General features: G+C 55.9%; 2 gene segments (V, D, J or C); both read right to left on the reverse strand.

Moving 5' to 3' along the window:
• LOC131999468 (Ig alpha-1 chain C region-like) overlaps positions 1-939 on the reverse strand; it is a 6,153-nt gene extending 5,214 nt beyond the window's left edge. The window contains 1 exon segment of the C gene segment in view: positions 831-939. Coding sequence covers positions 831-939 — 109 coding nt within the window.
• A 4,430-nt stretch (positions 940-5,369) lies between these two features.
• The window catches only part of LOC132000339 (immunoglobulin heavy constant epsilon-like), a 112,326-nt gene continuing 94,652 nt past the window's right edge, over positions 5,370-23,043 (reverse strand). Inside the window, 4 exon segments of the C gene segment in view lie at positions 5,370-5,825; positions 5,898-6,218; positions 6,311-6,634; positions 6,791-7,087. Coding sequence covers positions 5,485-5,825; positions 5,898-6,218; positions 6,311-6,634; positions 6,791-7,037 — 1,233 coding nt within the window.

Genomic DNA, 23,043 nt, shown 5'->3' on the forward strand with positions numbered 1-23,043 from the left:
CCCTGGGCTCGTGGCCTGTCCCTCCCAGCCCTGCCGCCACCGTCATGGGGCTTCCCTCTCCGTCCGTGTCTCTCCTCCTCGGCCTCTTGGGGCGACCCCCGCCGTCACGCCTCGGGCCTGGCCCATCTCATCCAAAGTGCCTTAACGTCAACCACACCCGCAAAGACCCATTTTCCAAACAAGGTCGCATTCACAGGTTCCAGGAATGAGGCCGTGGACACGGCTTTCGGGGGCCAGCATTCGGCCGACCGTGCCGGGTTCATGACCAAAGGAAAGAAAGAGGGACTGAGGGACCCTGGGAAGGCCCTTTCCTGCCGGGGGGGCCCGTGAAGGCGCGTCCCTGGCAGCGTCCACCCCGCGGCCTGCTCTCGGGCTGTGCGCCCCGTGTGCTGGGCCTCCACGGGCCCTCCTGACCGGCCACCGGCACAGTGGCCTCCCTGGCTCGGGGCGCGTGCACTCTGCCCTGTGCGATGGCCTCCGGCTCTCGCGGTCGGCGTGAGCCCAGCCCTTGTCCTCATGCTGGGGTCGGTGGGGCAGGTCTTCCGATCTGGGGCACCAGAGAAGGAAGACACTCCGCTCTGCCCTCGGGGGACCCTCGGTCCAGGAGACGGGCCGGAGGTACCAGGCCTGGGCTCCCGGAACCTTTCAGGAGGGTGTGGGTCCCGTCAGCGCAAACGGACAAAGCTCTCCTAGAATTGTATTCTCTCTTCCACCTGCGCATCTGTCCTCTCTCCACTGTCCGCCCACCCGTGCATCTGCCGCCCGCCGTCGGTCCCCACGGCTCTGTCCGTCTGGGTCTCTGCCGCCCGTCCCTGCCCCCACCCACGTACCGCCCAGCGCGCTCTGACTCTCTCGAGCCACCGAGGTGCACTTTTGGGCCATATCCAGTTTCCGGCGACAGAACTGTCCTGCCCCCTTGCCATGTGGGGTCTGGGCCATGTGGGGAGAATACAGGGCCTGTTCCTGCCTGACTCCCTTTCTAGCAATTTTAAGGGCAAAGGGAAGGTGTTCGTGGAGGCCCAGGAGGGCAGCTGCTGGGACCCGCGCGGGCCGGAGGCGGCATTTAGGGCGGGGTTTCTCCCATCAAGAGGTACCGATCGTCGCGACCGAGGACATTCCAGGAGGCTCCAGACCATCTCCTGCGCTTCGTCCGAGCGAGGCTGCGTGGCTCCGACCTCACGGGGACGTGTGTGGATGTGTGCGAGTTTCCTGCAGGCCGCCCGCGGCCGGAGCAGACGGAGAGGGTGTGCTGGGGGCAAAGACGGAGTCGCCGGTCTGAGGTCGGGCCACGGCGCTGTGAGCTCGGTCGCCGTTAGAGCACAGCCTGGCCGGGTGCTCGGGATGGCCGTTCCGCGGGCGTCTCCTTCACGGGACCGGTGTGGGGCCGGTCTCCCGAGAGCCCACATGTGCACCCGTGTGTGTGCGTGTGAGTGCATGTGTGCATGCGTGAGGGCCGGGCGGGGCCGTGGCGTGGCCTCGTCCTGTGTTCTGCCCCCACACCTGCTTCCTTGATGTTCTTTTCAGACCAAACCCTCCAGGTCTGGAACTGGCGTCACACCTGCCGGATCCTGGGAGTTGTGCCCTGGGCGGGAGGCGAGCAGACAAGGTCCAACCCCCTCCGCCTGCACGCTGGCCTCACTCAGGTCCCTCCGTGGTCCGTGTCCACGTCTGTCCGTGTCCGCGTCCAAGTCCGCGTTGGCGTCCAATCCGTGTCCAGTCCGTGTGGCGTTGGTGCATGGGGCTTGGGATACGGCCTGAGTGACGGCACCAGCTGCCTGCGTCCTCCTAGGGGGACTCTGGGAGCTCCTGAATCTTTTCTTCCGACTCTCGGCCACGTGGTTTCTCCTTTCTGCAAAGGGCTGCTCCCGTGCTCCCTTGTCCTGGGCCCTGAGCACTGAAGAGTAGATGAGGCAGCCTGTCTTTGGGTGTGCTGACACCCCGTCCCCAGTGCCCTGGGCAGAACCCTACGGGACGGCGCCTCCAGGCAGGGAGACCAGCTCTTCACTCCCTTGCCCAGCACTGTGCCTGGCCGGCGGCTGTCCCTCCAGCCTTGGCTCCTGGGTTCCAGACTGCTCGGGTTTCCTCTGGAGGACGGCGGTGGCCAGTCCCGGTGGCTCAGGCTTGTGTGTCTGGCTCAGCTCATGGGGACCTCCAGACGGGAGGGTGGGTGGGGGGCCGAGGCCTGGCCCGTGTGTGTGTGCTCAGTGGGTGGACCGATGCGGGGCGGGGGGACCGGTGGTCCCTGGAGGCTGATGGTGGTCCTGACCTGGGGGTGTGTGTGCAGCTGTGTTTCTGTGCCCTCCTGCACGGACCCCGGAAGAAGCTGCTTCGGGTTTGTCCAGGGGATGCTGTGGCTTTTACATCAGCAAGGGAAGGGGCAGGGAGTCTTGGCTGGAGACAAGCAGAGCAGGTGTGACCAGACTGGGCTCGGTGTCTCGGGGGGTGTCGAAGGGACACTCGCAGCAGCAGCCGGCTGGTCACCGGGGGCTTCGGGCCCTGAACTGGCCCCTGCTCCCTGCCCTCTGGCCCCTTGGCCACACCCTCGGGGGGCTGCCCCCCACCCCCTTCGGTCAGGTGATGCCTCTCCCAAAGCGCGCTCAGGCGGCGTGGGATGTGTAAGAAGGAACTTTACTGGGAAACTCACAAGGGAGGCAACGGGGTTGCCAAGGCGGAGCGAGACGCGAGGTGAGGCCTGGGTGGACGGGTTGGGAGTGGCTGGCTGCGGTGGGACCCGTGGGGAGCTCTTCTGCTGGGAGAGCCCTCCTCCCCCCCGGAGGCCTGCACGCAGCCCTGAGCAGGCCCGCAGCTTCTCCCCAGGAGCTCTTCTCTGTCCCGCAGCACGCCAGGGGCTGCCAGTGGCCCGTGGGAAGGCTGGGCAGGGGCTGGGGCTGGGCACAAGCGTGGGCACTGGGACCCGGTGCCAAGGAGGTGGGCCTGAGTCTGGGAGCCGAGGTCGTGCCCTGGACTTGGACTCTGCATCCTGGGTTCGGGTTTGGACGCTGTGTGACAAGTGGGCCGCGGGTTTGACTCTCCTCGTGCTCTGGGGGCTTCTCCGTGAGAACAGGAGCAGCCCTGACCCCAGGACCAGGGAGGAGCCCAGGGCTCTGCACCCATGCCCAGCTCAGGTCACTCTGTGGGAAGGGCTTGTGCCCAAGGGGCCTGGTGTCGGGCTGTGGTTGGTCCTCTGGGTGCCTCGGACCTTGGAGCCCAGCTGGAAGTTTCTGGATGCCTGTGTGCTGGCCTTCCGCACCTGCTCTGGCCGCTCTGGGGGCGTGCGTGCTCTCGTCCTCCCGCTGCCAGCAAGCAGACGGCCTCCAGCCTACGGAGGGAAAGCGTGGCTGCGCTGTGGTGCGCCTAGTCGGCCGGCCGCGTGACGTTGGCGTAGTCTCGGGTGGCCTGTGGCTTCTCCTGCAGCACGGCGGCCAGGACCCACTTCACCTGGGGGAGGGCACGCATGAGGACGGCTCTCCCGGGAGCGCTTCCTCCCCGGGCCTCCCGCGCCCGGGCTGGGGGGGCCCCCGGGCTCCCACCTTGAGCAGGGTGACGGCGGCACTGTAGCTGACGCAGAGCAGGAAGAGGGTGATGAAGGCGAGCAGGCTGGCCCACAGCTCGTCCAGCTCTGCGCTCTCGGCGGCCTCTGCACACAGCTCCTGGAGCTCCAGCTCTGCAGGCACGGGCCAGTCAGCCCTCCCCGGTGCAGCCTCTGCACGGGCTGGTGGGGGACGGCAGGCTTGGCCCCCCGCCCCGAGGAGGGGAGACAGCAGGGACGCCCTGGCCTCGTCCAGACCGTCGGAGCTGTCCCCGGAGGCCTGGGGGTCTGAAGCCCCCCATGGCTTTGCAGGTGTGGGGTGACCTGCCCTCTCTCGGTCCACATCCCCAGCCCGGCCCAGGCACCCAGCAGCTCTGCTGTCCCTGCAGGGTCTCCCAGCCCCAGCCCCTCTAGTTTTACTCTTGGCAGCCGGAGGACCTCAGCAGCTGAGCTCGCAGGACCCGGAGTGGCCCCGGGAATCCATGACGTGGGTGCTCAGAGGGGCTGGCCAGGCCATGTGCACCTTGCTGAGGGCCAAGGTGCCTGGCGCTGCCCCTTGGCCCTGTCCCGGGGCCACAGCTGTCTCCTGGCTCCTCCTGCCATGGTCCCACTTTCCCTGCACAGCGGGCCTCCATGCTGGAGAGTGAGGGCCTGTGCACGGTCCTGGGGCTCCCATATGGGGTGAAGGCACCCAGTGCCCTGTGTCTTCAGAACGGGGTCAGGTGTGTGCCGCTCCTCAGACAGATGTGGTGTGTGCGTGTGTGTGAGCGCGGTGGGGATGTCGGGTCTGGGGCTGCGTGAGGCCTGCACACAGGTTTGGTGAGTGACGGGGCTGGGCTTGGGCCTGGGCTCTGACCCCTTCACCCTCCGCCGTGGGATGGGGCCCGAAGCCTGTCCTGGGGTGCGGGTCGGCAGGAGAGGAGACGGAGTCCACACTCCAGCCTTTGGCCTGGGTGAATCCGTTCGTCCACCGACTGAGGGGGCCTGGGGGGCCGGGGCCATGGAGGGGGTCCCCGGTGGAGGAGGGAGCCCTCTCCATGGCCGTCCTGGGTCCACTGGCCCACGTGTGACGGGGAGGAAGGGCGAGGGAGGGGCCTGGCGAGGAGCAGGCCGGGGGGGCCACGTGCAAGCTCCTGGGCGCTCGCTGCGGGTGGCGATGGTGGAGCTGCCCTGGGACTTGCTGCGGCTGAAGGGCGGCTGGGGTGGGTGTGACCTTGCGTGAGGCTGGGGGCCTCCCCGGGGCGGTCTGGGCGGCCTGGAGTCCGAGCACGACGGGCGCCCTGCTGACCCCGGCCTGGCTGACCCCACGGGCAGGGCAGGAGCCGTGAGAGGTGAGTTGTGGGAGGAGGCTTGGCTCAGGCCCCAGTGTGGGGTTGGGGGCCTGCCAGGTCCGTGTGGATGAGGGAGGCGACAGCCCGGGGACGGCTGGGGGCCGTCTGGGGTTTCTGCCTGCGGGTACCAGCGTCGGGGCTGACTTGGCCCGTTTCTGCACTCAGAGGGCCTGTGTGCAGCTGGACATGGTGTCCAGAGGGCTGACCGGAGACCGGGGAGGGGGCGGTTGGAGGCGGAGAGCTCTGGGCCCTCCAGGAGAGGGAGGGGCCGCGGGCTCGCTGGGGTGTGGGGTCCTTCCCCAGGGACCCCCAGCTCTTCGGGCTCCTCTGTGAGGGCATGACCACCCCGGGGGGGCAGGGAGGCCCCGTGACTTGCATGGTGACGGTGGCCCGAGCAGGCCCGCAGCCCTGCCGCACCCCTCGGGTCCCCTGTCCCGGGGCCCCTTCCTCTGTGCCGAGACCTTCCTGCTTATAGCCCTGCTGACCCCAAGAACAGGTGTGCTCAGGGCTCTGAGCGAACACTGTGCTGTTTATTGACACGGAGGGAAGGAGGGTCTGTCTGGCCTCCTCCCCTGCCCCGGTGGCAGCGCCTGGGGCGTGGGGAAGCCGGCGGGGGAGGGCGCGTCATTTACCCGGGGTTTTGGAGACCGTTTTCTTGAAGACTCGCGACTTGGGCAGGGCCTCGTGCACCACTTGGCAGGCGAAGCTGTTCTGCTCCTCCCAGTCCCGCCGGCTGACCTCCAGGCGGCTGAAGACGAAGAAGGCGCGCCTGGCGCCCGGGACCTTGTGGGGCCGCGTGGTGGCCTGCTGGCCCGCCTGCATGGGCCTGTCGTTTCGAAGCCACTGCACCGAGATGTCCGCGGGAAAGAAGTTCTGGATCAGGCACGTGAGCGTGACCCTGTCCGTGGTGCTCTCGTCCTCCTCCGGGGGCAGGAACACGTAGACCTCCGGGGCTGCTCGCTGGCCTGCGGGCAGGTGCGGGGTCAGCCCAGGCTCCCGGGGGGAGGCCCGCCCCCTCCCCTGGGCCTGGGGCTCACCAGGGGTCTTGGCAATGGAGCGCACGAGGCTCTTGGGCAGGTCTGGGTGGTTCACCGTGCAGTGGTAGGCCTCGCCCTCCACCCAGTCCTGTGTGTCCACCGGCAGGGTGGACGTGACGCTGACCGTCCCGTTGAACTGAGTCTCCTCCTTCAGTCCGTCTGGGTGCACGGGCTCCCCGCTCTCCCGGGACCAGGTCAGGCTCATGCCCTCCGTGCTGGCCAGGTCCACCACCAGGCAGGTGATCTTGGGCGACTTGTGGACGTACAGGTCCAGAGGGCTGGGCGGGCTCAGGTAGCTGCTCACGCCGCGGGGGTCGGACTCTGTGGTGCGAGGGAGGGGCTGCGTGAGGACAGGCCGCGGCCCTACCGCCGGAGCCCCGTGGGTCTGGGTGTCGGCGGGTGGGTGCCCGTACCTGTGCACTTGAGCGCGTGGTCCTCAAAGTGGAAGCCCTGGTAGCTGACCCGGCAGGTGTAGGTTTTCTGGGACACCCACTCGCCCTGGGTGATGTTGAGCTCGCTGTGGGTGGAGGTCACGTTGCCCTCCTGTGTGCCGGGCGCGGTGTAGGAGAACATGTCTGTGACCCTCTGCCCGTCCACCAGCCAGATGACCTCCATGTCCCCCGGGACGTAACCGGAGATGAGACACAGCAGCTGGATGGTGGTGTGGGTGTCGCCCAGCGGGTTGCAGGAGGAGTGGAAGAGCTTCACGGAGGGCGGGCTGAAGTTCATGGCACAGGCTGGGGGTGCAGACGTGCCGCGGGGTTGGCCTCCCTGCGCTCACGGAGCTCGCCTGCCGCCCGGCCCCTCACGCGCCGGGAGGGACCAGGCAGGGTGGTGGGAGCCCGTCCACCGCTCCCGCCGACCCGTCCCTCCTCCCCCAGCGCCCGGCTCACCTCTGAAGGTCTTGTTGATGGCGGGGGACGCCGCGTGAGCCACGCTGCAGGTGAACGTGTGTTTGGCCCACTCGCCCCAGGAGGTCACCTGGCTGATGGCGTTGTGGAGGCCGGAGGTCTGGTCGAAGGTGGCGGGGACGGTGGCGACACTCTTGTTTAGGGACCCCGTGTCCCAGGTCACGGTCACCGGCATTGGGAGGTAGCCCGAGACCAGGCAGCCCAGACTCACCGAGGTGGCGCCGGCCATACCTTTGCAGCAGGGGGTCAGGGGGAACACGGACAGGCCCTGGCTGGAGGCTGTGAGACGGGGCTGGTGTCAGCTGCTGCCTTGGCACGCCCGTCGCGGGCCGGGCCCACTGCTGACCCGGGGCCTCCCGCTCCCAGGCCCCTGGGGGAGGGGTCTGAGAAGGAGATGCGTGGGGCAGACATGGGGGGCTCTCACATGCTTCCTCCAGCCTTGGGGGACAGATGCTCGTTTGGGCTGTCCTTCCCTGATTCTGCTGGAAACACCCTCTGAGGAGCCATTGTGCTCCTGTCGGAAGCAGTGGCTGCCCTTAGCCCAGAGGGGCAAGAATGTGGGGTTCTTGGGGCATGCAGGTGTGTGACCCCTCTGCCCCTGGCCAGCCAGGCCTCTCTGGTCCCTATTGTCCCTGTGGAGCTTCCAGGGACCCTGACCAGGGACCCCACTCATAGGGGAGAAGACCCCAGAGCAGTCCTCCCCCCATCGGTGACCTGGGTCTGCCTGCGCTCCCCTGGCCCTGGAGCCCAGACCTCAGCCACGCTCCCCTCTGCCCTCCTGTCCAGGGAGACCAGTCCCATGGCCTTGTGTGAGCACCTCTGAGGCCAGAGAGACAAACCAGCACTACGCCCAGCCTCACTAGCTTGGCCTAGGTCAGAAGAGCCAAGGTCTAGGGGCCCACCTTGGTCTAGCCTGGCCAGGTCAGCCCAGGATATTCCATCGCAAGCCAGACAACTCATCGGGGTTCAACCAAATTCACTCAGCTCAGCCCAGCTCAGCCTGCCGGCCGGGCTCGTTCCCTGCTTGGCTGCGATCCTGAGAATCCCACGACCCCAGCCACTGGGCCTACAAGCCTGGGGACTTCACGTCTTCAGGGAGACATGACTTAGGGAGCCTGATTCAGCCAGGCCAGACCCACCAACGGAACCGCACTGTGCCCAGCTCAGCCCAGCCCAGATTAGCACAGTTCAAGCCCACCCTGTCTAGCCCGGCTCCCCTCAGCCCCGTCCAGCTTGACTCAACCCAGCCCAGCGCAGCCAAGTCCAGCCCATTTCAGCTCAGCTCAACTCAGCGCAGCCCCACTTAGTCCAGCCCAGCCCAGCTCAGCCCAGCTCTGCTCAGCTCAGCTCAAGTCACTCAGCTCAGCCCAGTTGATCCCAGTTCAGGCCAGTTCTGCTTGGCACAACCAAATCCAGTTCAGCTTAGTTTAGTCAGCCCAGCCCAGCCCAGCCCAGCCCGGTTCATCCCAACCCTGTTTAGCCCAAGTCAGCACTCCTCAGTCCCACACAGCCCAGCTCAGCTCAACTCAACCTAGACAGCTAAGCTCAGCTCAACCCAGCCCAGCCCAGTAGAGTCCAGCTCTGCCCAGCTCAGCTCAACCCAGCCCAGCCCAGCCCAGCCCAGTAGAGTCCAGCTCTGCCCAGTTCAGCCCAGCAACGCCCAGCCCAGCCCCGTGCAGCCACGGCAGCCCTGCCCACGTCCAACAGGCTCAACGCCTTCAGGCCAGGTAGCTCCTTTGTTTCCCAGGCTCGTCTCGTGGGTCCCTGATCAGGGGCCCAGGACTTTCTGACTCGGCTCAGCTCAGTGATGGTACGTGCACCACAGTTTAGCTCGGCCTGGTTGAGCCACGTGAGCCCAGGGGAACCGACCCAGCATTGTCTTCCCAGGCTGCCTTGGATCTGCTCCTTTAGTCCTGCCTGCCCACGCTCTGACCGCCCCGGTCAGCCCAGCCCAGGACGGTCCCCGCCAAGGTGGACCTTTCACCGGACCTGGGTCTCCCTGGCTCCATCCACTCAGCTCAGCTCAGGTCACGTGGCCCAGGAGCGCCCGGCTCAGCCACGAGTGCCCAGGCTGCGGAAGCCTGTCCTACTCGAGGCCTGCGTGGCGCATCCTGCGCTGTCCAGCAAGCTCCCCCCGGCTTAACTCAACCCAGCTTCCCTCAGCCCACTGGGTCCTGTAAGATCAGCCCAGCCTTGCCCGACTCAGTCCATGCAGGGCAGCACAGCTCGGTGGAACCCAGAGAGACCTGCTGGCCCAGCGGGGCCCGGGGTGGGCAAACCCCTTCCACAGAGCTCCTTCCCCTCCAGCGGCACTGGGCCCGGCCCAGCAGCCAGGCCTCCTTGTCAATGCTGCCTCACGCGACCTGTTCACACACCTGAGGATGTGGCCGCTGCCACCTGCCGTTCAGTCCAGCACAGGGGCGGCTTGCGGGTGCTTTCCCCTGACCCTGGGCTGCAGTCACTGCCCTGCTTGGCCAGAAACAATCCATGCTCAGGGCCCTGTTCGCACCCGCTGCGCAGTCTTCCACCCTCGGGCCTCGGGCGCTGGCCTAGCCCTGTCGTGTCTGAGGTTCTCGGCCCTTGTATTCTGCGGGTCAGTGTTGGGCATTCTCTTGCTCCCCTGTGTGCCTGTGCAGGGAACAGACACCTGGGAGCCCCACAGTGACCACGAGGCGCTGTCCCTGCTGGCCGGGTAGTGGTGCGTGCAGCCCACCCCTGTTGCAACCGGGGCCAGCCCCGTGGCTGCCGCACCCCAGGGGCCTCCGTCGGGGGCCCGTCCTGGCCGTCCACAGCTCCCGGACAGGCTCCCGGAGGGCTGAGGTGAACCGTCAGTAACCATGGCTGATATTTTTGCGTCCAGATACTCGGCCCTGGGGGAGGGGAGCTCGGCCTCAGTGCCCCGGCTAAAAATGGGGTGGGAACCCCCGGGGGCCTCAGCAGCCCTGGAAATTCCCCTTTCTCTGTGTGTTCTTGGGAAGTGTGTCAGCGACATCAGGGCTGAAATGAGCCCCTGTGCCGTGGGCGCAGTGGGCTCCTCTCCGTGGCCTCTCGTGTGCTCGCTCCCCGAGGCCACGGCTGACTCGCTGTGCCGCACACACTGTGGTGGTCACCGGGATGCCCCAGGAAGGGAGGGGGCGCCGGGCGCCATCACCGCTGGCCCCGGGGCAGCCCTGCGAGGAAAGGGTCGTGGCTGCTTTGGGCACGAGATGCCGCAGCCTGCGTGGCCACGTGCGAGACGTGGACGCAGGGGTGTGTGGCACGTGCCCTTGTCCCCAGTGTCCGCATCGACCTCACACCCCTTCCCCAGCCCGTGTCCTGCCGCTGGGTCTCTTACTGGGGCTGCAGTTGGGTGGTGTGTCCAGGGAGGGCCGGCGGGGGCTGTGAGCAGGCTGGGCCCACCGTGCGGTTGGCCGGCGGCCCCAGAAGACGGCTGTGTCTGGTGCCGCTGGGGTGGACGGTGTCATGGGCCTGTGGGTGTCACCGCGGCTGTGGGGACCACGGAGCGGCGTCGGCTCCTGGTCCTTTGGGGCGGCTGTGCACGGTCGACGCACCAGTGATGTGTGTGCAGCTGCGGGGGCTGCGCTAGGCCTCACCCTCACACTGCGGGCATGTCCTGCAGGCCTGCGTGTCCCCAGAACCCTGGAAAGGCCGAGCGTCCGCGTCGGGGAGGCCCCGGTGGGGGACCTTCCCTGCGTGCAGGCCTGCGAGGCCTCGTGTGGCCATTTGGAGTGGGAGACACCGGGAACCCACCCTCTGGGCCCAGCAGCCGAGGGCCAGCACTGCCCGCGCAGGGAGGCTGTGGGGAGGTCGCCTCTGTCAGGTGTGGTGCCCTCGGGGGGACACTCGGGCTCATTCAGAAGACGTGGAGATGCCTCAGCGTGGTCGGGCCGGACAGGCCTGGGCGGGAGGCCTGGGGCAGACAGGGCCCAGCGCGACCTCCCTGCCCCCCCAGGGCAGCCTGTCCCAGCCTGTCCTGCCCCACCCTCGGCGCCGGGTCAGGTGCTGCGTGGGAGGCAGAGGGCGAGCGCCCGGTTCCTTGGAAGGGCCCACGGTTCTGAGAGAAACCACAGGGCAGGCAGAGCCCCACCCTGGGGCCTGCTGCCCCCGCGGGCCCAGGCCAGGTGTGGCCAGTCTGTGCAGCCTGCACCCAGGGGAGCGTGGCCACCCTGGCGACCCCTTCTCATTCTTCCCCGGCTGGGGGGCTGGGGCCGCCGTGCCCAGCCGGTCTCCGGGCTCCGTGCTGAAGACACAGGATGAACCGTGCGGCGGCAGCTGCCGGGGCCGTGGGGTCCTGCGGTCTTGGAGGACAATGATCTCATCTCCTCCTGGGTCCCACCGGGGCAGCTGAGCTCTGAGCTCCCGTGTCCGTGCTGCCCCCGCTCTGCTCCTCTCTGGGGCTGTGGCCCTGGCCTGCCTCCAGCATCACCCTGGCTCGTCCGCCTTGTGTCCGAGAGCAGGCCTGGCTGCCCCTCCCGGCAGGCACTGTGCCCTCAGCCTCTGAGGCTCTGGCGTCACCGCTTCCTGCCTGTAGAGGTGCCGAGCGCGGCCCACGATGCTGCTCCTGTATCCACTGGCCTGGGGTAGATCTGCACCGAGACGTGCTGCTTCTCAGCTGTGCCTGCGTGTGCGTGGGAGCCCGTGTGTGCGTGTGTGCGTGTGTCCCTGTGTGCACGTGAGCCTGTGTATGCGTGGGAGCCCCTGTCTGTGTGTCAGCAGCTGGACCCTCTGTTCTTTGGCCTCTTGTGGCTGCTGTTCCTGCTGGATCCTTCTAGTTTCCTCCACAGGTGCCCGTCGAGGGAGCAGCCAAGGGTTTGAGCAGAGCTTGTGTACAGATTTTGGGTTTCTCCCTCAGTGGCTCCCTCCCCCTAATACCTAGCTACTACGTGTGGTCCCGAGCCCTGTGCCCTGCCCTGCACCCAGGACAGCTGTGGTTTCTGCCCGTCTTCTGGCAGCACCTGACGCAGGACTGGACATGGTCCTCACGTGGATCTTTCGAGGGAGCGAGCTTCTCCCGTGTCTGCTCACTGCTGGTGTTTCTCCGCAGTCTCCTGGTCTCCACCGGCTGAGTGCTGCTTCTGAAGTTTGCTCTGGTACCAGCTGCTGCGCTGCTGTGGGAAGGAAAACCACTTTCTCTCCTGTGGTTTCTCAGAAATGATCACTTTTTGTGTAACTGCGGAGGCCCAACATCCTTCCCATATTTTAAAAAAGTTTTTAATTTTTAAAATTTCTTCTCAGTATTTCAGCATTCATTGTTATGCACCACACCCAGTGCTCCATACAATCCGTGCCCTCTCTAATACCCACCACCTGGTACACCAACCTCCACCCCCGCCCCTCCAAAACCCTCAGATTGTTTCTCAGAGTCCATAGTCTCTCGTGGTTCACCTCCCCTTCCAATTTCCCCCAACTCCCTTCTCCTCTCTAACTCCCCATGTCCTCCATGCTATATGTTATGCTCCACAAGTAAGTGAAACCATATGATAACTGACTCTCTCTGCTTGACTTATTTCACTCAGCATCATCTCTTCCAGTCCCGTCCATGTTGCTACAAAAGTTGGGTATTCGTCCTTTCTGATGGAGGCATCATACTCCATCGTGTATATGGACCACATCTTCCGTATCCATTCGTCCATTGAAGGACATCTGGGCTCTTTCCACAGTTTGGCGACCGTGGCCATTGCTGCTATACTCATTGGGGTACAGAGGGCCCTTCTTGTCACGACATCTGGATCTTTGGGGTAAATACCCAGGAGTGCAACCAACCACGCTGAGGCATCTCCACGTCCTCTAAATGAGCCCGAGTGTCCCCCCGAGGGCACCACACCTGACAGAGGCGACCTCCCCACAGCCTCCTCATAGGGAAGTTCTATTTTTAATTTCTTGAGGAATCTCCACACTGTTCTCCAAAGAGGCTGCACCTTCCCACATGTTGAAGGGCGACGGGGATCGGTCGTGGAACATCTGTTCCGTTCCGGTGTCCTTCTCTCTCAAACTGTGATTATTTCCAGCTGACTCCCAGGAGTGCTCTACGAGTTCCGCATACTCTGTCAGCTGCAAATGCTTTCAGGAAATTCTGTGCCAAAGTCTGAATGGACCCAGAGATGACTTCTTATGTCTTCAGTGGAATCCAGGCGTTGTCTCGGGTGGGCTGATTCCGTGGGGGCTCGGAGCTCTGCGCGGTCTTGGAGCTCTCTTACAGTCTGTGAGTTGTAGGCAATGGATGGCAATGCAGATTCTCTTCTCTGGAGGACAGTCCACTCCTGCCCCCCAGGGACTAAACCTGTCACATTAGAGAACGCAACTATGTATCAATATTTCTTAGCATTCTTGTTTCAACTATAGAAATGAGATACTTTGATTCTACTGAATCGAGTTTAATAAAGATTTGAAAGACATTTTCATGTGTCCATATGGGAGTCAGGCTCACACCATGTTTTGGACACTGTCCTGCAACGTGGCACGCCTGTCTTCTCCAGATTGCCCCAGTTCTCCTGGGCCCACTAGGTTCTGTGGCTGAGGGGGTGGGGCAGGAGACCAGGTGCAGAGGCGCGGGCCCGAGGCAGCCCGTTTCCTCAGGGGCTGTGCCATGGGGTGCACCCCTAGAAAGCATCCCTTGAACCCGCAGATTGGGTTCTTCTGCTAGGGAACCTTAGGGGCCCAGATGATCTCCACTCAAGGCACTTGTCACGATGGTCCTTACTTGTCGGTGGAAAGATTTCCTAATATCTGCCTAAGCCCAGGTCTGTCAGTCCCAGAAAGCACACCTGCCCCACCAAGTACAGTGCTCTTGCTGCTGGTGCTGACGGCGCAGCGGACTCTGCTAAGTCCTTATTCCAGATAAAGGATGGCATCTCCAGAGCCTTACCAGGGCTTCGTCCTCTCCCAATGACCCTGAGCTACAAGGACCTCCTCCTGTGACTGTCCCCTCCTGTGACTGGCCCCAAAGGTAGGGTCGGATCAGGAGGTTGTTCTATTGTCCCCCCAAGACACAGTGTGGACAGTGCATGAGCACTGGGGTCAGACGACATGGTGCAAACACTGGCACCCTCCCCGCAGGCAGGGGCTGAGGGTCTCCAAGGCTGCAGTTTCTTCCAGGTAAGACAGTGGCCGTGGCCCCAGCTCTCGCATTGTGAGCACGGAGCGAGAGGAGGTCCGAGTGACCGTCGGTCTCCCGCGCTCACCCAGCCAGGCTATTCAAGCAGACGGCATCCTACCTGGGCAGGGAAATCAGTGCACTTCAGGGAGAGGACGTGGTCCTCCGTAATGTGGGTGGGCCTCATCCAAGCAGTCGAGGGACTGAAGAACAAAGCCCGAGGGTTCCTGGAGAAGAAGGAGTTCTGCCCCACGACTGCAGTGTTAGCTCCTGCCTGAGATTCCAGGCTGCTGGGCGGCCCTGCAGGTTCCCGATGTGCTGGTTGACGCCCACAGGCAATGAGCCAGTTCCTGGAAAGGAGTCCCTCTAGGTCGATGCGTGTGCCTCTAGCTTAGTTCAGCTGCACTTGTAGGGTCGTGTCTCTATGCCTTACCTCTCTTCTCCTTCCTCCCGGTTCTGTTACTCTGGGTCTCTATCTCTTATAGCTCATCTCTCTCCTGTAGGTCTGTTACTGTGGATTTCTCTCTTACCTGTGTTCCATCTCCTGTTCAGTTACTGGGGGTCTCTATCTCTTACTTGTCTTCTGTGTCCTCTTGGATCTGTTACTGGGGGTCTCTATCTCTTTCCTGTGCTCCTTTCCTCTAGGTTCTTGACTGTGCATCTCTATATCTTACTTGTCTTCTATCTCTCAAGGATGTTACTGTGTCTCTTTATCTGTTTTCTGTCTGTCTCCTGTATGTTTCTCTAGGTCTCTATCTCATACCTCCCAGCTCTCTTGTCTTGGTTCTGATACTGTTGGCTTCTATCTCTTCTTGTAATGAATTACAATTTGATTTTTTAATTTATTTTCAGTTAGCCACTGTATAGTACATCCGTAGTTTTGGATGCAGTGTTCAATGATTCACTAGTTGTGTCTAACGGCTGTGTCACAGAGCATGCTCTCATTCATACCCACCTTGCTACCTCATTTCCTACCCCTGGCTCCTCTGAAACCCTCATTTTGTTTCCTGAGGTCAGAGTGTCTCATGGTCTATCTCCCTCTCTGATTTCTTCCCCTTTGGATTTCCATCCCTTCCCCTGTGGTCCTCCATGTTATTCCTCATGCTCCACATTTGACTGAAACCATAGGACAATTGTTCTCTGATTGACTTATTTCATTTGTCATAAACCACTCCAGTTCCATCCATGTCAGCGCAAATGATGAGTCTTTATTGTTTCTGCTGCTGAGTAATACTCCATAGTGTATATGGACCGCATCTGCTTTATCCATTCGTCTGTTGAAGGGGATCTTGACTCTTTCCACAGTTTGGTGACTGTGGCCATTGCTGCTAGGAACATTGGGGTACAGATGGGGTAAACAGCCAGGCGTGCAATGGCAGGGTCATAGGGAAGCTCTATTTTTAATTTCCTGAGGAATCTCCACACTGTTCTCCAAAGTGGCTGCACCAACTTGCATTCCCACCAACAGTGGAAGAGGGTTCCCCTTTCTCCACATCCTCTCCAACACATGTTTTTTCCTGTCTTGCTAATTTTGGCCATTCTAACTGGTGTAAGGTGATATCTCAATGGGGTTTAATTTGAATCTCCCTGAGGGCTAGTGATGATGAACATTTTTTCATGTGTCTGATAGCCATTTGTATGTCTTCATTGGAGAAGTGTCTGTTCATTTCTTCTGCGCATTTTTTGATATAATTGTCTGTTTTGTGTGTGTTGAGTTTGAGGAGTTCTTTATAGATCCTGGATATCAACCTTTTGTCTGTACTGTCATTTGCAAATATCTTCTCCCATTCCGTGGGTTGCCTCTTTGTTTTCTTGACTGTTTCCTTTGCTGTGCAGAAGCTTTTGATCTTGATGAAGTCCGAAAAGTTCATTTTCACTTTTGTTTCCTTTGCCTTTGGAGACATATCTTGAAAGAAGTTGCTGTGGCTGATATCGAAGAGATTACTGCCTTTGTTCTGCTCTAGGATTCTGATGGATTCCTGTCACACGTTGAGGTCTTTTATCCACTTCGAGTTTATCTTTGTGTACGGTGTAAGAGAATGGTCGAGTTTCATTCTTCTACATATAGCTGCCCAGTTTTCCCAGCACCATTTATTGAAGAGGCTGTCTTTTTTCCACTGTATATTTTTTCCTGTTTTGTCGAAGATTAATTGACCATAGAGTTGAGGGTCCATATCTGGGCTCCTTACTCTGTTCCACTGGTCTATGTTTCTGCTTTTATGCCAGTACCATGCTGTCTTGCTGATCACAGCTTTGTAGTAAAGCTTGAAATCAGGTAACGTGATGCCCCCAGCTTTATTTTTATTTTTCAACATTTCCTTAGCAATTCGGGTCTCTTCTGATTCCATAGAAGTTTTTGGATTATTTGCTCCAGCTCTTTGAAGAATACCGGTGGAATTTTGATTAGAATGGCATTAAAAGTATAGATTGCTCTAGGCAGTATAGACATTTTAACAATGTTTATTCTTCTGTTCCAAGAGCATGGAATGGTCTTCCATCTTTTTGTGTCTTTTTCAATTTCTTTCATGAGTGTTCTGTAGTTCCTCGAGTACAGATCCTTTACCTCTTTGGTTAGGTTGATTCCCAGGTATCTTGTGGTTCTTGATTCTACAGTAAATGGAATCAATCCTCTAATTTCCCTTTCTGTACTTTCATTGTTAGTGTATAAGAGAGCCACTGATTGCTGTACATTGACTTTGTATCCTGCCACGTTGCTGAATTGCTCTATGAGTTCTAGTAGTTTGGGGGTGGAGTCTATTGGGTTTTCCATATAAAGAATCATGTCATCTGCAAAGAGAGGGAGTTTGAATTCTTCATTACCAATTTGGATACCTTTTATTTCTCTGTGTTGTCTGGTTGCTGTTGCTAGAGCTTCTTTTTTTTAATTTGTTTTTTATTTTCAACATAACAGTATTCATTATTTTTGCACCACACCCAGTGCTCCATGCAATCTGTGCCCTCTCTAATACCCACCACCTGGTACCCCGACCTCCCACCCCCTGCCCCTTCAAAACCCTCAGATTGTTTTTCAGAGTCCATAGTCTCTCATGGTTCACCTCCCCTTCCAATTTCCCCCAACTCCCTTCTCCTCTCCATCTCCCTTTGTCCTCCATTGTTATGCTCCACAAATAAGTGAAACCATATGATAATTGACTCTCTCTGCTTGACTTATTTCACTCAGCATCATCTCTTCCAGTCCCGTCCATGTTGCTACAAAAGTTGGGTATTCATCCTTTCTGATGGAGGCATAATACTCCATAGTGTATATGGACCACATCTTCCTTATCCATTCGTCCGCTGAAGGGCATCTTGGTTCTTTCCACAGTTTGGTGGCCGAGGCCATTGCTGCTATAAACATTGGGGTACAGATGGCCCTTCTTTTCTCGACATCTGTATCCTTGGGGTAAATACCCACGAGTGCAATGGCAGGGTCATAGGGAAGTTCTATTTTTAATTTCTTGAGGAATCTCCACACTGTTCCCCAAAGAGGCTGCACCAACCTGCATTCCCACGCTGATAATAATTTTTAATAATTGTTTCCATTTCCTTGGTATTAGTTGTGATGTCTTCCCTCTTCTTCATGATTTTATTAATTTGGGTCCTATCTCTTTTCTTTTGTATAAGTCTGGACAGTGGTTTATCAATCTTATTTTTTTTTTTAAAGATTTTTTTTTATTCATTTGCCAGAGACAGAGGGAGAGAGAGCGAGCGAGCGAGCACAGGCAGACAAAGAGGCAGGCAGAGGCAGAAGGAGAAGCAGGCTCCCTGCCGAGCAAGGAGCCCGATGTGGGACTCGATCCCAGGACCCCGGGATCATGACCTGAGCCGAAGGCAGCTGCTTAACCAACTGAGCCACCAAGGCGTCCCTATCAATCTTATTTTTAAACAATTTTATTTATTTATTTGACACAGAGAGAGAGCACAAGCAGAAGGAAGTAGCAGGCAGAGTGAGAGGGAGAAATAGGCTTCCTGCTGAGCAACGATCCTGACGTGGGGCTCGATCCCAGGATTCTGGGATCATGACCTGAGCTGAAGGCAGGTGCCCTGGTTTATCAATCTTATCAATTCTTTCAAAGAACAAACTTCTAGTTTTGTTGATCTGTTCTACTGTTTTTCTGATTTCTATTTCACTGATCTCTGCTGTAATCTTTATATTTCTTTTCTTCTGCTCAGTTTAAGTTTTATTTGCTCTTCTGTCTCCTGCTTTTTAAGGTAAGGTAAGCTTGTGCATTTGGGATTTTTCTGATTTTCTAGGAGAAGCTTGGATGGCTATGTATTTCCCTCTTAGGACCACCGTTGCAGTATCCCATAGATTTTGGAGTGAAGTGTTTTTGTTCTCATTACTTTGCATGAATTATTTAATTTCTTCTTAAATTCCTTGTTTGACCCAATCATTCTTTAACAGATGTTTTTAACTTCCCAGTATTCGAGTTCCTTCCAATTTTTTTTTTCTGATTTAGTTCCCATGTCAAGACATTGTAGTCTGATAACATAAAGGAATAATTTCAGTTTTTTGGAATTGGCTGAGACCTGATTTGTGACCCAGTATGTGATCTATTCTGGAGAAAGTTCTGTGTGTATTTGAGAAGAATGAATATTCTGGAACACTGAAAAAAAAAAAAGAAAGTGCACTGTGCTTAAAAAAAGAAGAAATTCTCTATATATCACTTAAAAAAAAAAAAGAGTATTCTGTTGTGTTAGGATGGAATGCTCTGTATATATTTACGATGTCCAGGTGGTCCAGTGTGTCTTTGAAGGCTCTTGTTTCTTGTTGATCTGCCTAGATGATTTTCCCAATGCTGAGATTGGAGTGTTAAAATATCCTACTATTGAAGTTTTATTATAATATGATTCTTTATTTTGATTAGCAGCTGGTTTATGTAGTTAGCTGCTCCCATGTTGGGGGCATCAGATATTTACAATAGTTAATTTGTTTTTCTTTTTAGAGTGGTAGAAAAATGGGTAGTAAGATTTTCTTTTTTAAAAAAAAATTACGTTATGTTAGTCATCACACAGTATATCATTAGTTTTTGATGTAGCGTTCCATGATTCATTGTTTGCATATGACACCCAGTGCTCCATGCAATACATGCCCTCTAGTTAGAATGACAAAAATTAACAAGGCAAGAAACAATAAATGTTGGAGAGGATGTGGAGAAAGGGGAACCCTCTTACAGCGTTGGTGGGAATGCAAGTTGGTGCAGCCTCTTTAGAAAACACTGTGGAGGTTCCTCCAACAATTAAAAATAGAGCTTCCCTATGAGCCTGCCATTGCACTCCTGGGTATTTACCCCAAAGATACTGATGTAGTGAACAGAAGGGCCATCTCTACCCCAATGTTCATAGCAGCAATGGCCAAAATAGCCAAACTGTGGAAAGAGCCAAGATGCCTTCAACAGATAAGGAGGATGTGGTCCATATACACTATGGAGTATGATGCCTCCATCAGAAAGGACGAATACCCAACTTTTGTAGCAACATGGACGGGACTGGGAGAGATGATGCTGAGTGAAATAAGTCAAGCAGAGAGAGTCAATTATCATATGGTTTCACTTACTTGTGGAGCTTAAGGAATAACATGGAGGACAGTGGTAGAAGCAAGGGAAGAATGAAGGGGGAAATCAGAGTGGAAGAGGAACCCCGAGAGAATGTGGACTCTGAGGAAAAAACTGAGGGTTTTAGAGGGGGTGGATGATGAGCCTAGTGGTGGGTATTAAGGTGGGTATTAAGGGTTAAGGCGGGCACGGGTTGCAGGGAGCACTGGATGTTGCACATAAACAATGAATCTTGGAACACTGCATCAACACTAACAATGTATTTTGTGGTGACTAACATAACACAATAAAAAAAGCAAGAAAGTGAGAAGACAAGCCAGAGAATGGGAAAAAATATTTTGTAAATCATATACATGATAAGAGATTTATCTGCAGAGTATGTAAAGAACTCTTATAATTCAACAATGAAGACTCCAATTTAAAAAGGAATTTAAAAATGTAAGAAAAAAAAGCTAATGATGTACCGTATGGTGACAAATGTAACATAATAAAAAATAATAAAAATTAAGTAAATTTTTAAAAGACGACATATGAATGGCTAACAGACACATGTTAGATTTTCTTATTGGATAACCCTCTTCAGTATGATATACGGTCCCTCTGCCTGTCTTAATATAGTCTTTGGCTTAAATTTTGAATTTTCTGATGTGAGAATTGCTACCACAGCTTTCTTGGGTGGTATGCTGGCATGGTTCTCTATCCCTCACTTTCAGTCTGGAGATGACTTCAAGTCCAAAGTGAATCCCTTGTAGACAGCATATGGAGGGGTCCTGTCTTTGTACCCAATCACGCTCTTCTCATTTAGTGCCCTGCATATGTCTTGCCAGCCCTTTATGGCTTTCCAGGTTTCTGTGGACAGTTCCGAGGCTATTCTGAGGTTCCTGTCTCCATATGTAAAAAAATCTCTTCCCCCTACCTGCTCTAAGGATGGTTTCCTTGGCTCTAAGTTCTGTAAGTTTTACTGTTATATGCTGGGGTGTTGGTCTGTTCTCAGTGATCTAAGAGGGGTCCTCTCTGCCTCTTGGACATGAATGCTTGTTTTCTTCCCCAGATGAGGGAAGTCTAAGCTATAGTTTCCTCAAATATAACTTCTAGTCCCTTCTCTCTCTCTCTCTCTCCACCCCCTCAGAGAGCCCAGTAATTCTGACATTGGAATGTTTCACGGCATCATTAGTCTAAGTCAGTTCTCGTGGACTTTAGATGTTCATCCCAGTTCTCCTTGCTTCCTTCCTTTCTATCAGTGTGTCTTCTAGATCGCAGTTGTTCTTCTGCCTCATGTCTCCTGGCTGTTAGAGTATCCAGTTTAGACTGCATTTTATTCATAGCATTTTAAAGGTCAGCCTGATTAGATGTTGTTTCTGCCCTAGGAGATTCTTATTTTGTCCCTAATGATTTTCTCAAGCCTAGCTATTGACTTCATGATTGCTATCCTGAATTCTATCTCTGACATCTTGCTTATGTCCATACTCATTAGGTCTGGGGGAGAGGCCATTGCCTCTGGTTCTTTTCTTTTTTGGGAACTCCTCCTCCTAGTCATTCTGTTGAGGGGTGGTTGAGAGAAGTACGGAGTCCAAAATATTAACGACGACCCAGGCAGGATGCACCCTAGGAAAATCTGGAGTGTTTGGAAGCCACCATTGAAAAAAACAGCCAAAGTGAAACTCAAGAATAAAATCTATGAAATTAAAAAAAAATTAAAAAATAAAAAATCAGAGAAAAGAGAGAAGAAAAAAAGAAAAATAGGGTGGTGGGGGGAAGGGGGCTATAAGTTCTCAGTGTGGGCTAGGTAGGGTTTTTCAGTTCTTCCTGGGTGTATTTTACTCTGTTGTTAGAGGACACCACTACCCAAAGTTACAGGGAAAATAAAACTGGTATATATATATATATATATATGAAGGTAATATTGACTAGGGAAAAAAGGGGCTACATTGAAGCATATATCTATATAAAAATATAAGTGTGAAAAAGAACAAGTTAAAAAACTACTATGAAATATGTTATATTAAACATCTATTTGAGGGGCACCTGGGTGGCTCAGTGGGTTAAAGCCTCTGCCTTCGGCTCAGGTCATGGTCCCAGGGTCCTGGGATCGAGCCCCGCATCGGGCTCTCTGCTCTGCAGGGAGCCTGCTTCCTCCTCTCTCTCTGCCTGCCTCTGCCTGCTTGTGATCTCTGTCTGTCAAATAAATAAATAAAATCTTTAAAAAAAGAAACAACCCTCCCCCATCTATTTGAAACGAGAAAAAGGTAAGAAGAAAAAAACAGGGAAGAAACATAGGGAAAGAATAAAAGAAAAAGAAAGCATTGTATCTGAAAAATACATAAGCAATAAGGCATTGCCTGGAGCTAAACATACTATTTTTCCCTGGTGTTATGGTTTTACAGTTTTATGGAGGCCGTAGAGTTGGCGTCTTCTTGTTCTTCCAGCCTGTCTTCAGGAGGGTGTCTGCTGTGGTATTTCTCAGACAACCCATTTCAGCAGAGTTATCTTGGCCGCCCCCAACCCTGCATCGGGGAGCTGGGCTCTGTGGAAACCTGTTTTTTGAGCTTTTGTTCTCTGGTGGTTTTCCATGCCTATTCTGAGGCTCAGAACAAAACAAAACAAAAATGGCCACACCCAGGCCTCTGTCGCAGAACAGAGAAATCGCATTCCGCTCTTCACCGAACCCTCCAGAACACATAGTCTCCGTTTTTGTAACTGTTGCTGAAAACAGCCTCCCAGAAGTGGTGTGCCTCCAGAGCAATCTTCTCAGCAGTTGACCCACGAGCCCAGCTTGTCTCTGCCTTTTGTGCTTCTAAATCTACAAGTAGTCCTGGTTCTTGGGTGTGCCCCTGCAGCTCCTGGATCCTGTTTGAGTGCTGTTATCAAGCCGAGCCTGGCTGTTACCACTCTGCGAATTATTGCCCGGTCCCCCCGCCTGGAACGCTTTCATGTGCAGGCGTTATATAACTTTCCAGGGGTCAATGTAGGGCTGATCCCTCTCCCTTCTGTTTATCTTCTGATATCTGCCCACAGATTCATGACTCCTGCCTTCCTGCCTTAGCATGGTGGTGTTTTTCTGCTTTTAGAGACCCAGATATCTATTCTTTTTTAATTTAATTTTTATTTTTTTATAAACATATAATATATTTTTATCCCCAGGGGTACAGGTCTGTGAATCACCCGGTTTACACACTTCACAGCACTCACCAAAGCACATACCCTCCCCAATGTCCATAACCCCACCCCCCTTCTCCCAACCGCCCTCCCCACAGCAACCCTAAGTTTATTTTGTGAGATTAAGAGTCAATTATGGTTTATCTCCCTCCCAATCTCATCTTGTTTCATTTATTCTTCTCCTACCCACTTAACCCCCCGTGTTGCATCTCCACTTCCTCATATCAGGGAGATCATATGATAGTTGTCTGTCTCTGCTTGACTTATTTCGCTAAGCATGATATGCTCTAGTTCCATCCATGTTGTCCCAAATGGCAAGATTTCATTTCTTTTGATGGCTGCATAGTATTCCATTGTGTATATATACCACATCTTCTTGATCCATTCATCTGTTGATGGACATCTAGGTTCTTTCCATAGTTTGGCTATTG

The sequence above is a fragment of the Mustela nigripes genome, chromosome 13, assembly GCF_022355385.1.
Source record: "Mustela nigripes isolate SB6536 chromosome 13, MUSNIG.SB6536, whole genome shotgun sequence".
Classification (NCBI taxonomy): Eukaryota; Metazoa; Chordata; class Mammalia; order Carnivora; family Mustelidae; genus Mustela; species Mustela nigripes.